General features: G+C 44.3%; 1 protein-coding gene across 9 annotated transcripts in view; it reads right to left on the bottom strand.

Annotated features, from left to right (window-relative positions):
• USP54 (ubiquitin specific peptidase 54) overlaps window positions 1-16578 on the bottom strand; it is a 125460-nt gene that overhangs the window by 63344 nt on the left and 45538 nt on the right. For all 9 annotated transcript variants that reach the window (XM_044298924.1, XM_044298925.1, XM_044298920.1 and 6 more), the window contains exon 3: window positions 3712-3804. In XM_044298924.1, the coding sequence (XP_044154859.1) occupies window positions 3712-3804 (93 nt within the window). The remainder of the gene's footprint in view (window positions 1-3711; window positions 3805-16578) is intronic.

Genomic DNA, 16578 nt, shown 5'->3' with positions numbered 1-16578 from the left:
GGTAAAGTACTGGAGGGGTCTATATCTCGCCCAAAATTCTCAGACAGGGGAGGTAAAAGAATCCAAGAAAGCTGTGTTTCAGCACATTGTAGTTTGCTGAGGCATTTTTGTTTAAAGTATTTCATGTTCCTGGATTTTTATGGAATGGTGGGGTAGGTTGGTAGAGGGACTTGCCATTCCCTCCCACTCCAGTACGGCATTTACCTTAGCCTGAGATGAACCCAGCTGCTGGACTCATTACTGTGGGGATAAAGACAGGGATGAGAGTCTCATTCTATGTCAGTGCCTGGAAGCTGCATAACCTGTTGGCTGTGCAAAGCCTGATCCCCGTGTTTGCATTTGAACTACATAGGTGAGGTAACCTGATGCATAGTTAGCACTCAGATGGGCTAAGTGGTGTATTTTGTGTAGGTCACACACGTGGATGCATAAAAGTGACTAATGAACATGCATGACACGGTCTTGAATTGGATGGAAAATAAAAGCGGTTTAGACTTTTAATCCCTGAAACTTAATCTGTCATTGTTGACCCCACCACAAGCATACAGACCAATCTTCATATCACTGCTGAGAGAAACTAGGTTTTAATATATGTAAATTGGACTCTAGGAACAACGGGGGCGTTGCTGTTACAACTAGAGGCTCAGCTCTCTCTGCAACTATCTACTTTGATTGACAGGGCTAGGTGTGATAATGTTTTCACTGTCTGCCCCTGTCACTCAAAGACTAAGTGTAATGGCAACCCCCCCGTTGCTCCTATGGACTTATTTGACTATATTAAAACATTAAACATTTTGCTCAGCAATGCGGGCAGATATAAAAGTGGAACCAACACATATGCCTTCAGTTGCCAAGTGCACATGTAAGAGATCAGCCAGTTTCATAGGAACAGATCTGCTGACAGATGTCCTTTAAGTAATCTGCACCTCTTGATTAATTTGGCACATCTTAAGTCAGCGCATTTCTGATTAAAGGGGTTGTTCAGGTTCAGGGCTCTCCATAGGGCTGCCAGGTGGCGGTTTCCACCCAGCAGTGAGCTCGGTTATGTCACCGGCACTGATGGGCGGCCTTTAGCACTGCCTAGCCGGTTAGACGGCTAGGGCCGCACTAAAGCCGGCCCATCAGAGCTGGTGACGTCACTGAAGACACTTCTGGGCAGAAGCCTCCGCCTAGCAGTGTGTTATTGTAAATAAAAATGTCCTTGCCCAGCGCAATCAAGCGCAAGGCAAGGGAGAGCATCAGCTAACATCAGGGGGGATGCCTGGGTGAAATTCTGGGTATGTCCGGGTTCATCTCTGGGACAACCCCTTTAAGCCTGCGATCAAGCGCAGGGCAAGGGAGAGCATCAGCTAACATCAGCGGGATGCCTGGGTGAAATTCTGGGTATGTCCGGGTTCATCTCTGGGACAACCCCTTTAAGCTTGCAATTGCAATCAAGCGCAGGGCAAGGGAGAGCATCAGCTAACATCAGGGGGGATGCCTGGGTGAAATTCTGGGTATGTCCGGGTTCATCTCTGGGACAACCCCTTTAAGCCTGGAGTATGAAATGCCAGTCTCCATCTGTACAAATGCTTCCTATAGGTAAAGCTATACCCACATCTCTGCTAAGCATTTACACTGTTGTCCATTCGACAGAGAAGAACATTGAAAATGACAGAAGTGCTGAGTCAGTCACATGTCAGATATAGCAGACTTTTCTTTATAGCTTCACATGGTGTGTTACCCAGCTTTCTGCCTAGCCATGCTGCAATATGTAGGATTTATCACTCCATAACTAGGCAGATCTGTTGTTAACAGTTGCACAGCGATTCTGATCCAGCTTTTCCAGGCTCCTCAATAGCTTATTGGACTACTTATAGCATAATATGGGGAGTTATCAATATACAACTAGACATATATGGCATTCTGCAGTCTGGGAAAACTAGGTAAAATATCGGGGGGGGGGATACTGGTTATATCAAATACACGCAACGCTCTGACACCATGGGGGATGTATGTACATCACAGCTGGTACAGTACATACATTCTATACTGTGAGGCAGCGACAGGCCTCACGACTGCTAGGGGAGAGATATGGCAGGAGTTCATATTTTTTCGCTGTCAATCAGCAGGTCAGAGGCCGCACCAGGTGGAACAATCAGTCTGGGATAAGAGCCCAGTCCAGACTGTTAGGAGAAGGAAGAGTCTGTGTGCAGCAGAGGCCTGGGAATGCTCTGTACAAGTGGGCTCAGCCGAGCTGGCTGAGGGGCCACGGGGCTAGGTGTTAGCCTGAACTTTGGGGGACTCTGCGAGGTCTTGGAATCGACGGTCGCTAGGCCAGAGTCAGGAGGACTTATGGGCCACAATCCTCCAAAAGGTACTGGACTTTGTTACAGCCTGGAAGTGCTGGATTGTTAGGCTGGGAAAAGCTGCATGTTCTTCCCGTGTGTGAACAGGGTTTTCAGTGAGGTAGGGAGTCCTCATGTTTAGTTAGAGCCTAGCCGGGCAGGTGTTTTATTTGTATTGTTTGTTTTGGTTTTGCTGAGGTGCCAAATAAAAGCAATGTTTGGCCCCTAACCCTGTGGTCGATGTAGATCATTGTGAGAATGACCCCCGAATAAGAGGCGATCCCTTACAATACATACAGCATCAAGTCAACACCGAGTATAGGCCCAACTGCTCTCCAATGCACTGGTTGTCACCCAGCTTTCCAAAGCTCCTAAAAGGTAAATTATTACTGCTTTAGAAAGATAGGTGGCTGCGCCCCTGAACATTAAAAAACAAAGAATCGCCTGTTCACAGTCCCGACGCTGCACCAATCCCATCCACTTCCAGTCCCTGCAGCGTCTGGAAAGTGGCCAGGTGATTCTTTGTTTTGTTTTTTATGTTGCAGGGGCTTCAAAGGCACCGGTCAGGTCCAAAGAGGTTGTTGGCTTCAAGGTTGAACAACCACTTTAATGCTTGTGTATATGAAATGCACATCTATGCCCTAAAAGGCTTTATCACAAGGTCTCGTGCTGTCACTTACAGACCGGAAAGAAAGCAAGCCAGTACTAATGGTGGTCTTTAAGCGCTACAACTTTTAGGGTGGGATTTTCACCAGTCCCAGCCACTACAATGAGACTGTGGTTGCCCCACTACCATGTGTGCTTGTGGGCACAACTGCTGCATCCTCTGGCATTCTTTTTGTGCAGTAGTTATTTGATATGTACAGAACCTACAAATCGGGCTTAACATGAAACAGTGTGAATTATGTTATCTTCACAGGGGTTGTGGCATGGCAGCCTCCACCGTTATGACAAGTTGATTGCTATGGGACTGGAAGCCATGGCCAGCTAGGCTAAACATAATATTAGACATCAGGGATTTTAGAAAATTAAGGAAATCTCACATTCTCACAAAGGACCATTTAAAAAAAAAAAAAAAAAAAAAAAAAAAAAATCAGTGTGTATCCACCTTTAAACCACAATAGGCCATTACTGGAAATGATGGAATTAACAATTTCTCAACCAACGTTTAACTCGTCTGTAAAATATCACACTAAAAAAATCTAAATCATTTAATATCACAGCAAAAAAGATAGAAGACGATCTCCTAGAATCCAATAACCACAGCACATACATCATTAGTCAACATAAAAACATTAAATAGAAAGGTTTTATTTTATTTTCTGAATTTAAATTGCGATATTAAAGGTGTCCTAGAAATAATTTATCACTTAGCATTACTTACCTTGAGTGCACAGAATATGCAGGAGTCACCCATACATTTATGTGTGGTTAACTGGCGGAAGCTCCGGCGGAAAATATCAAGATGCCACAAAACCTGTGAAGACAGATCACACCTCCAGGTTAATACAAAGTATAACAAGACTATGATAACTCTGTAGGAGGGTCACCAGTACAATGTAAAAGTTAAATTACTTACCTAGAAAAACCAATGCTGCTGTCCTGACGACATTGTGACTACCAGCAGGTCACCACTGCAGGCAATATATGTTCACCCATTGGCTGCAGCAGTCAAGTGCGGGATGATCACAATGTTATCAGACGAATTAAGGGGTTTTATCACTTCAGCAAATGCGTGTTTATTATGTAAAACAAGTTAATATAAGGCATTTACTAATGTAGTGTGATTGCCCATATTGCTTCATTTGCTGGCTGGATTCATGTTTCCATCATATTATACACTGCTCGTTTCCATGGTTATGACCACCCTGCAATCCAGCATCGGTGGTCGTGCTTGCACCACCACCACTGATGGATTGCAGGGTGGTCATCAGGGGTCACAATAACGCATGTACAAGTGTCATTGACGCCACTTTACTCCATGGAAAAAGTCTATGGCGTACCAATAAGCCTACTTTTCCCCTAGATTCAGCACAGTAAATGGCACAGGCAGCGCAGCGATGCTGCCTGTGCCTGCAATAACCAATAGCAAAGCTCCTCACAGCACGGAGCTATTGGTTAGTTTGGGCGGGCGCCGAAGCAATGCAGACCTCTGCAGCAGGGGAAGCTGGTGGGAGATGAAAGGAGGAGGGGCCGGCTCCTGAGGATGGCTGTACCAACGAGAGCAGGGCGCGCTGTTCAAGGACCACAGCAGATATGTCCCAGACATCAAGAAGACTATGACTATGTCCGGACATCAAGATGGAGGCACAGAACAAGGGGACAGCAGCAGCCTGTGATGTATGTAGTGCAGTGCATGTAATGTATGTGGTGCAATTTGTGATGTATGTAGTGCAGTGTGTGATCATCACACCCGCCCCACATGCACCACACTGTGTGTGTGATGTATGTAGTGAATGCAGGCCGGCCAGGTGATAACGTACAGGGAAGATCCAGTATATTGGAATGTACTTTATCCCTTAGCTATAATTGCATGCTGTTATTTAGATTAGTAATGGTTCCCCCACATAAGTATCCACCTCTTAGGCCCCGTTCACACCACCACTATATATTTCTGTTCTACTCCATTAGATGAGCAGAATAACGAATATAATGGAAGTGCTGGATCGGGCATGTAAGGCTGGGTTTTTGTCATAAGCTCAACATACACAAAAAACTTATGTTAACAGACGCCTCAGACAGAAGCCATTCTGGGTCTAATCCCCTTTATAATGCATTCCAATACTTCTGTATTGGAATGCATTGGCTGTGTGTATTACTCATACAGCTTCCGGCCTGTGAGAACCCGATGGCACCGCCAACCGCCGCACCAAGTAAAAGCCGCAAAACGGGGGTGGGTTTAAAGTTAGGGTCCTGGGTCCTTAAGGACTCGGCAAACATGGCGTACCGGTACGTGCTAAGTCCCTAAGGGGTTAAATGCATAACAAAAACTTGATGTGAGCCCAGCCTAGCTGACAGGGAAAAAGCTGAACAGACTCCGCCAACTATGAAGGAGTCCGTTCAGTTTCCGTCTTTTTACCGGACAAAAAAGTGCTGCATGTGAGGCTTTTTTGTCTGGTCTTTTGACAGAATCTGACAGAACAGAGGCTCCAAACGCAGCTTCCAATACAGATGTGAACGAGCGCAGGCCTATATATTACGTATTTGTATTACTGCAGCTTTCGTACTCCTCCCTGGGGTAAAAACAGGGAGGAGTATAACAAAGGAAGAAATATGGATAATAAAATATTAGTAAGTGCCTTGTATTAACTTTCTCTACATGATATATTCGACCGTATTTGCTGAAGTGAGACAGCCCCTTTAATACTCCTTTTGTTATTTTAGCACATCCCCTGCTATTTGCCAGATTTTAGGTCTTCAACAACCCCTTTAACAGCTGCTAAGAAATATTACAGTGACCTTATAGTTATGGCAGTATTCCTCTATATTCTCGAGCCTGGTGCTCTCCATTTCAATCTCACTAGTGGTCTGTATACAAAACAGCTCTCAGTCATTGGTAAGAGAACTTTTAACCAAATGGCACTTTTTGTGGCCAGACCCTGCATACCTGTGTCATAATACATACGTTTGATTTGTGCTTTAGTTATTTTAGATTTTAAAAGAGGCTTTCCTGGAGTTCAATATTGGTCTATTCCCAAGTTAGGTCAAAAAAGCATTTTTAGCATACTTTGTGGAAAAACTCTTAGAAGAGGACAGTTCAAAACCGAAGTGTCAATTTTAGTACTTACATCACCAATAAAAAGAACAGTTATGGAGCATCGTTTCTTAAAGGGGTTGTCCACATTTAGGGGCCTTTTGGCCAGAGCATCCCATGTTGCTGGACCTGCATTTCACAGCAAACATACCTGCTCCCCGCCGCTGGGTTCTGGCTTCTACAGTCCTCCACCGCCCTACTCAACTTCCTGTCCGCCAGTGGTCATGTGGCCACTGACTGCCTGAAGAGATGAGGTGTCCTTGGGTCACATGACACATGGTGTGACACTGCTGGACACAAAACAGTAAGTGTACCAGCAGGGACTGGAGTGTGGTGCCAGGGGACCGACTATGTAGATATCAGTAGTGGGAAGCAAGGAAGCATGCGTCCTTCTGCACATCTGGCACATGGGGGGGGGGAGGGGGGTTTGTTCAAAAGGCTCCTGAAGGTAGACCACTTCTTTAAAACTCTGCTGTTCCTCTACAATTCATTCTCTACATTTTTGAATAAATTGATAACTGGGTGTTAGCATTCGCCTGGAAAAGCACAACACAGATCTAAGAAAAAGATGTTCCAGAATTGTTATTTTAGGAGGACTAGGAACAATACAATAGCTGGACCACTGCAAATATTTGACTTGGAATAAGCCTATCATCAAGTATGCAGCACTCCTAGGTAAGCATATTCCCACGAGCTGGAACAAATATTCTTATTGCAGGGAGTGTATTGAGAACAGCTTGTCTCTAAGAAGATTGCCTTTCTCCAAGGTTACCCAGCAAGTAGGGAAATATTTCAGTGGCCAGTTGATCCTCTGGTCCAACCCACTAAAGCTGTAAGCTATGCAAACAGCAATAGCATCAGAGATTATAATTAACGTCTTAGTCATAACACCATGAAGGAACACCCCAGTTGATGGCTTGCAGGAAATTATCTTAGGTTATTAAAATAGCCGTGACATTAAGAATTAATGCTGTAACCTTGGCACAGCCCAATGATTTTAGATTCTTTGAGAGTGAATCAAGTGGAGCTACTAAAAACACAATGTACACGCTGACTCCACCATCAAATATTTAGAAGGCCAAATTCTGCCCAGAAACGTGTTTCTGCTGTTAAGGGAAAAACACTTTTGAAGAACAGTTTACATTTGAAATCCATGTACAAAGTGGTGTCAAGCCACAGCCAGCCGAAATAAGAGGCATTTGCTACCAGTTTACGACTGCCAAATAAACATAACAAATAATGAAAAGAAAGAGGGGTATAAGGAACACTCTTGCCCGTAAGCGATCCAATCCATGGTGGAAGAGAGGCCAGACGACATAGAAATACCACGTATTGAGATAATTGTAATCTGTGGTTGTGGCAAATTGCTCAATATTGCGCTTTAGTGCTGCTGAAGTTAACCAATATATAGGGTTTTAAAGAAGATGTGCTTATGACAGCAAGGCAAAAAAAATTAAAATCAAAGAAAGCTCCAACTACAGGATGAACCACAATTCTCACTTTGAAGATGGATGTGACTTTTATAAACTTGGCATTTTTGACTTGTCAAGTGGGCACAATAAAAAACAGGGGGAATCCTGAAAATCAGATCCGGACTTGGCATTTCTGGAGCCCCAAGCAAAGTTATGTCTGGGGGGCCCTAATCAGGACAGCCAGGAACCGCTATTCCCAGCAGCAGTTCCCTGTCTTTCCACAAACGTATCTGCAGCCTCAGGACGCAGATACAGTTGGAGATTGTGGTCAGTTCTAGCTTTTCTGCTGCCTGAGGTGAAAACTGAAATGGTGCCCCCACCACTGTGCCCAATTCTCAGTCCAACCCCCCCAGCATACTGCAAAAGGCATATCTAAATTGGACATTACATATTGCTATACATATCTCTTCCAAGCAGTGACATCTCCTCTGATACAGATGTTCTCTTTCCTCATTTTCTCCATTCGGACCAGACCGCCACGACAAAGTATTTCAGCCGAGTCTTGCCACACAGACATCTTAGATTCCTCACTGTTTCCATCATCCCCAACAGTACTACATACTGCTGCTACACTCAATACTGTGTCCACTGTGCTCCCCAATATGCCCAAAAACTATATTGCCGAAATAACAATGCCATATAGATGCCCTCTTAGTAGCAGTGAAGGAAAGAAAAAATTCAGCTTTTTGGCGCTCCAAAACCCGGTCAAGGCAAACTTGAGTTTCAAACTTTTTAATCCAATTAAATAGGTTTTCAATAAAAACAACGCATTTTGGGGAATTAAGATCCCCCTTCCTCAGGTTAAACAATTACATATAAACATGGGGTACATAAAGACATATATATGGTGGGAAAAAAAAGCCAGAAAAACGGCATCTCTGGGTGGTGTTAGTGTTCTGGAAACGCCCATAGTTTTTTATGAACTAAGTAAAAGCATGCAAATTAAAATACATTCACTTGATTAAAAATATTTTTGTATGTGCTGTTCGAATTTTATTACAATAAATACAAAATAACTTGTTCTCATGTTTTTTCGTAGTGAAATACAAATTTTCGGGGCATTTATTATAGATTCAAAAGGACCTTTGGTCTAGGCAAAGGACCTTGGTCATGTGAACGCATTATCAGGACATGTGTCTTATGTTGAAACACGTGACCGCTATTATGCAAAGAAGAGGAGGTAGTTAGACCAGAACGATCATACGGTAAGTGGGACGGGCTTAGGGAGAGCCCATAATGCAGGGGAGAGAAACTCCCATCATGTCAAATCGGTGTTACGTGATCGCTGTTCGTGCGAAAACGTGACCGCAATATTGACTCGATCTGTGAAGGCAGGAATACAGGGTGCTCCATCTATGAAGAACGCGCTGAGCTCATGGTAGCTTCCCTAACCCTCGCTGTGCTATGCTTATGCTTTACTGATAGAAGAAGGGGATGGGGTTGGAGCAATTAGCAGAGTGTCCGAGTCCGGGAAGTGTTGCCATGGAGACTATGGACGCAAGGATACTTTGACAGAAGTAGGTGTATATCTATATTCTTAGAATTTTGTTGGAATGGAAGGGGGAAAATAAATAGTAGAGAGAAGGGGAAGTAGCCAGGGAGTGGCTTTGAAGCTAAAATGATGTTTAAAAAATACATAAATTAGAAAATCCCATGTATGGAGATGTATAAAATTATATTATATTATAATATATATATATATATATATATATATATATATATATATATATATATACACACATAAACAGTACAGACCAAAAGTTTGGACACACCTTCTCATTCAAAGAGTTCACACAGTCTCCTCTTAACAGTTGTTCTAGAGATGTGTCTGCTGCTGTGTGGCATTGACCTGGTCTCTAATCTGAGCTGCTGTTAACCTGCGATTTCTGAGGCTGGTGACTCGGATGAACTTATCCTCCGCAGCAGAGGTGACTCTTGGTCTTCCTTTCCTGGGGCGGTCCGCATGTGAGCCAGTTTCTTTGTAGCGCTTGATGGTTTTTGTGACTGCACTTGGGGACACTTTCAAAGTTTTCCCAATTTCTTGGACTGACTGACCTTCATTTCTTAAAGTAATGATGGCCACTCGTTTCTGCTTTACTTAGAAATTGTATTATGGCAAGAAAAAAGCAGCTAACAGTCTATTCAGTAGGACTAACAGCTGTGTATCCACCTGACTTCTCCACAACGCAACTGATGGTCCCAACCCCATTTATAAGGCAAGAAATCCCACTTTTTAAACCTGACAGGGCACACCTGTGAAGTGAAAACCATTTCAGGTGACTACCTCTTGAAGCTCATCAAGAGAATGCCAAGAGTGTGCAAAGCAGTAATCAAAGCAAAAAGGTGGCTACTTTGAAGAACCTAGAATATGACATATTTTCTGTTGTTTCACACTTTTTTGTTATGTATATAATTCCACATGTGTTAATTCATAGTTTTGATGACTTCAGTGTAAATCTACCATTTTCATAGTCATGAAAATAAAGAAAACTCTTTGAATGAGAAGGTGTGTCCAAACTTTTGGTCTGTAATGTGTATATATATATATATATATATATATATATATATATATATATATATATATATATATATATATATATTTTACACACACATACACCAGATAGTACTGTAATTGATGGATAGGTTTGAATGACCAGGGTATTTCTTATTAGTGACCTGATATGTAGATTTATGAACGTATGAGGCCTACAGCTTAATTTCAAAGGCCTCATTCAGGCCAAAAGGGTTTTTAGACCAGGGCTTGACAAATCCCAAGCTCCAGGTCGTCATGGCGATCAGGAATTTTGTCCTGGTGCCTGGGTATTTGCCCCTGCTTGAAAATAGGCCCAGCACACCAGCAGCTGGGCGCAGTAGCACTTTAAGTTTAGAGTAGACGCGCCGTCATGCAGGAGTCCGCGTATACTAGGCCCACCCCTCACGCTTCCCGCCCCAGACTACAGTGAAGAGGACCGGTCCACTTCTGGCTCAGGCTCTTCATCGCTGCGGCTCGTTTCCTTCTCAGAATTGTGGCGAGTGGCAGTACAATAGGGGACGGCCCCCTCCCATCATTGGTGGGCAGTGCGCCCTCCCCATCATTGGTGGAAGCGGCAGTTCCGATCGGAGTCCCAGCAGTGTAATGATGGGGCTCCGATCGGTCACCATGGCAGCCAGGACGCTACTGAAATCCTGGCTGCCATGGCCAGTTACTCTGCAGCAATATACTTACATGCGCTGTAGCTGCCCGGCGCTCCTTCTTCTTGTAACTCATCACAGGTCTGTGTGGCGCATTGCTATAAGCATAAGCAATGCGCTGCACAAACCTGTGAGTTACAAGAAGGAGGAGCGTCGGGCGGCCACAGCGCATGCAAGTATATTGCTGCAGTAGCGTCCTGGCTGCCATGGTAACCGATCAGAGCCCCAGCATTACACTGCTGGGACTCCGATCGGAACTGCCGCTGCCACCAATGATTGGGGGGGGGGGGGGGGGGAGACGCACTGCCCACCAATGATTTTAATACAGGGGAGGGGGTGCACTGCCAACCAATGATTTTAATACCCGGGGGGGAGGGGGGTGGGTACATCTCTCTTCTCCCGATATACTGGATATAATTTCTTTGGAGAGTCGGGATTTGCTCGATGGGAGGGGAGTAATCCTTAAACCCTTTGAGCTCCCTTTTAGAAATTGTTTTCTTATATTCGACCTGTACTTATTGACTCTATTCCGTAGCGTCTGTATGGTCCGTCCCACATGGGCATTCTAATATGTAGATGATGTGTGTAGCGCTACAGTCAAGGTTTGTGGATCCATCATTCTTATTCAAAAAGAAAGTTGTTTGACATATCATTCCACAACAAAGACATCTGGGTTGTTTACATCTCCAGCTTCCATTTTTCAGTGCATTTCTTGGTTCTTCTTTTATATTTGCGGAATCTCTGAGTTTGCTTGGAGCTAAGCAAGTTCTTCAGTGTACGTGCTTGTCTGTAGGTTAGTGCTGGTGCAGTGGGTATCAGTTTATTTAGGATAGGGTCCTTCTTCAGAATATACCAGTATTTTGCTAAGGCTACTTTCACATTAGCGGCACGGATAATGGGGGCGAAGTTCTGGCAGAGGCACGGCAAGAGGCTGCCGGAATAAAACTACGACATGTCCGACATTTATTCCGGCAGCCTCTCGCCGTGCCTCCGCCAGAATATAGTCAATGGGGACAGAGAGGCAGTCCGGGGGCACACGTTCACTAGCGGCAGGACGGATCCGACAGGCTGTTCATCCGACAGAGTTCATGACTGATCTGTCTTGGCAATGTTAAAGATGATACAACCGGATCAGTTCATAACTGATACAGATGGTTGTATTATCAGTAACGGAAGCATTTTTGCTAAACCCTGACGGATCCAGTAAAAACGCTAGTGTGAAAGTAGCCTAATACATGGCAAAGGTTGTCACATTGATCTCAACAGCCTGCGCCGCTGTACTGTCTTATAGGCTTCAAGCCATAGGCGAACGTGCTCTGCTGCCTGAGGCAAGACGTGGCCCTGACAAGCGTGGGCAGCACACAATTGCATGATTTGTGTGGTGATCAAGACCTCCATTGCATGTAAATATAAGGGCTCATGCATACGAGCGTGCCGTGTTTTGCGGTCCGCAAAGTGCAGATCTGCAAAACAAGGATGCCGTGTGCCTTCCGCAATTTGTGGAATAGAATGGGCGGCCCATATTAGAAATGCCTATTCTTGTCCGCAAAACGGACAAGAATTTTTGCAGGGCCACAGAACGGAGCAATGGATGCGGACACCACATGGAGTGCTGAAGTGAATGGGTCCGCATTTGAGCCGCAAAAAAAAACGCGGCTCGGATGCGGAACCAAACTACGTTCATGTGAATGCGCCCTAATGCATACTACATTATAATCCCTGATCAGCATGTTTCTTAAAGGGGCTACTAGTGATGGCCCTATGAGTAATATGATTATACCTGCAATATATTTTTCTCCCTTGTCAGAAAAACTGTAAAAAACTTGGAAAAGTTGGTAAATGTGGTGCAAAGCATGGACAGTTTTTTTTTGGTGCAATATGCACAAAAAAATAAAGGGTATTTTCAATAGTAACTCTGCCCCAATGACTTGAGGTTTCTAGATGAGCTCTATGAGCTGTGTCCATCGCCTATTGTACTGAAGATAGGCTGGACTGTAGTAAGAGGACACAACCAGACGCGAAGTCTACCACTTAGGATACTACACGTGCATTTGCAGCACAGTCCGACCGTGCTCCCCAGCAGTTCATCTTCTGGTGTTCACGCCAGTAACTGTGTACCCCAAAACGTCTTGTCCCGTACAAAAAAATGAAACTATCAGCTCTGATACTTCACGTCTTGTGTCCTGTGCCTCTTACTATCAGCTCGACAACTACAGTCCAGCCTAACTTCTGTGCTAGATTTCAGTTTGGCTCTTGCCCCAAGGGTTCCAGGTAGTCCCGGCTGCACCGACCAGCACTATTCCTCTCTCCGGTGAGCAGACTACATTCCCCTTTCAGCGTTTCGGCATCCTTACATATTCACCCTATGAGCACCTTTCTCCATTTGGTCACATATTGCCAGAAGATAAAGAAGGTTCATCTTTCACAGTAATCCTTCCTGTGATTATAATGAGAAGTATTTCCTTTAAAAGGGGCTGTGCAGTCATAGAACTACATAGAAATAATTAGGTTTCCATAAAAATTCACTTGAGACACAGACAGCAGTGACCCGTGTGCCTTCTCTGCTGAAACCAGCAGGCGCTTGCTCAGAGTCCAACACGCTCCATGATGTGGCACACTATTGACTGTGCAGTGCACCTCTGCGCAAACTAACAGGCGCTTAGCTGGCCTCAAAGGACAGATAGGCACAGGGTACGGGGCCAGAAGTGGAGGAAGTCACATGATCAGCAGACGGAGCATCATGCTGCACATGTGTACTCAGGATTTTTGTGGTCACATACAGTGCTCCAGACAAAAAAAAAAAAAAAAAAGAACCAGGAGCCATTGGCTCCTAAACTAAAAAATTTAGGAGCCAAATTTAATTTTTTAGTCGCCAAATTTTAAATGCATATACTTTAAAAAAAGGACTTGACGGAGAAAATGAGACGCAGGTCACAGTAGTGAGCCAGCACTACATATAGGAGAATACAGCACCACATGCCTCTCACATCCAGTGACATCTGTTGGGGGACAAGGTTACTAAAAATGGCGAATTCCGCGGTTTTGATTTTTTTTTCTGTTACGGCCTTCACTAGAGCGGTGTTATTATTGTTTGTAAATTTTATATGTAAAATTGGTAAAGGGGGCAATTTAAACTTTTATTATTAATTGTTTTCCCCCTTTTTATTTAATTACCATTAGCCCCCTTAGGGGCTATAACCTGGATCTTTTCATCCCTTGTCCTATTCACCCCGATAGAGCTCTATTAGGGTGACTAGGACTTTACACTCTCCCTGCTGCCCTGTGCATAGTACACACAGCAGCAGGGAGATTACCATGGCAGCCAGGGCTTCAGTAGCGTCCTGGCTGCCATGGTAACCGATCGGCGCCCCAGCAGTGTAATCTGCCACTGCCACCAATGGACGGGAGGGGACCCTGTGGCCACCATATAACAATGAGGGATGGGGGGCCTGTGGCCACTGCGCCACCAATGATACTAATAATGGGGGCGGGGCGGGGCGGTTGGGCTTTGGGAGGGCGCACTGTACCACCATGACACTAATAGAAAGAAAAAAAAAAAAAAAACCTCCCTGGCTCTGAGCTGGGACTGGACAGAGCTGCTGTCAGGGAGAAGGAGACACACTGGCATCTCCTTCTCCATGCTCTGAATGTTGAAAATACTGCCTGCTACTTAGTTCATATTTTTTGGACAAATAAAAAGGTCCACTCTAACTCATTTATACAAGTGTCGGCAGCGGTATCACAGACCCGGGACCAGGCCTCAATAACAGGGCATGCGATCTGCGGCAATTAACCCCTCAGATGTGGCACCTGAAGGGTTGATTGCTGCGTATCGCATGCCCTGTTATTGAGGCCGGGTCTGTGATACCGCTGGCGACACTTGTATTAATATGTTTTACATTCATTGGTGGCGCAGTGGCCACAGCTCCTCCCCTCCTTCTCCTTGCTATCTCCCCATTGGTGGCAGTGGTGGCCGCGTAACAGTGGGGAGGGAGGGACTCCCTCCTTCTCCACTGTGCTAGTGAAGAGAACATGGCACGTGCCATGTTCTTTAACTGATACTAGGCTGCGCAGCACCCTGGCGGTCCAATACTAAAAAGTATTGTCGCCATCTGCAAATTTTAAGGCGTCTGGAGCCCTGACATGGCAGGGGGTCAGAAACGGGAGCTGGAACCCAAACTGAAAGCACTTTATTATTAGTAAGTGAATTGTTTTATGGAAACATAATTCTGTCTATGTAGTATTATATCACTGCACAACGCCTTTAAACCAAAATAAAACACTCATTCTGCATGGACATACAATGGCCAATTAACACAGCATGTAAATCTTTAATTTAACCTTTAGAGGACCTTGCGATTTTCAGTTTTTGTTTTTCACTCCCCACTTTCCCAGAGCCATAACTTTTTTTATTTTCCCATTTACATAGCCTTATGAGGGCCTTTTTTTTTTTCTTTTTACGGGACACGTACTTTCTAATGCCACTATTTAATATTGCATACAATGCCACAGTTTTTTTGCTTTTTTTATGGTGGTCCCTATGCGGTAAAAGTGACCTGTTACATTCGTTCTCCAGGTCGGTATGATTACAACAATACCACACTTGTATAGTTTTTCTTACATTTTAATACTGAAAATAAAAGTAAAAACCTTGAAAAAAAAATAGCATTTTTCTTTTCATCGCCATATTGTAACCCCTATAACATTTTTGCAGTTATGTGTACGGAGCTGTATGCATTCTCATTTTTTGGGGAGATGTGAACTTTTCAGTGATAACATTTTGAAGCGTTTGAGCTTTTGATTATTTCAATTTTTTTTTTTTTACAATTTTTGGGGGGAGGTCAAGTGACAAAAAAATGGTGAATTGGATTTTTTTTTTCAATTACGCCATTCGCTGTGCAAGATAAATATTGTTATATTTATATATACATTTTTAGACGGGGCTATGTCTATGTGTTTTTTTTAAAAGTTTATTTTGATTTTGGGGAAAGGGGGCGTCATCAGATTGTCCACTGTGTTCTGTGATAGGTATATATCCATCACAGAACACATCATTCACTATATACCAATACACTGCTGCCCCCTGCTGGCCTGTATTGGTATATACCTGTGATGGGTATTGGAGGATGCTTGAGTCTCAGAACCATTACTGCGATATTACAGCTTCCCCAGTCTCAGCTGGGGAATGCCGTTACAGGCACGGAAGCACAAATCCCTCATCTGCACAACTCAGATACCGTGGTCACATTTGACATAAATTTGCCGCAGGTCTCTGTGAGCGGGTGCCATCTTTAAAGTGCTTACTTCCACCATACATGTAGGGTGGAGGTCACCAAGGGGTTAATCCTTCCAGACATCCGCTGTACATGTACGGCAGATGTCGGGTTTTTAAAGATGGTGTCTGCTCCGGAGCAGAGCTAGCTCCATAGCTACCAGGTGCGTGTTGTTTCACACAGCAGAATCCTGAGGCTAATGTCTGCAATTGGCGGTAATGCCAATCGCAGACATTTAAGGGTACTTTCAAACTAGCATTATTCTTTTCCGGTATTGAAATCCGGTAAAGGGTCTCAATACCGGAAAAAAAACGCATCAGTTTTGTCCCAATTCATTCTGAATGGAAAGCAATCCGTTCAGTGTGCATCAGGATGTCTTCCGTTCCTTCTACGGTATTTGACCGGACAAAATACTGTGGTATTTTTTCCGGCCAAAATCCCGATACACTACCGCATTTGCCGGATCTTTCCATGCAGGAACGCCTCCCCGTGGGTGAAACCAGGAAGGCATTACATTGTTGTAATAGGCCCCAGCCTGTACTAGGCTTCTAGGCTTATTA

This window comes from Bufo gargarizans, chromosome 6 (genome assembly GCF_014858855.1).
Source record: "Bufo gargarizans isolate SCDJY-AF-19 chromosome 6, ASM1485885v1, whole genome shotgun sequence".
NCBI classification, from domain to species: Eukaryota; Metazoa; Chordata; class Amphibia; order Anura; family Bufonidae; genus Bufo; species Bufo gargarizans.
This window is presented reverse-complemented; position numbering and strand designations above follow the sequence as displayed.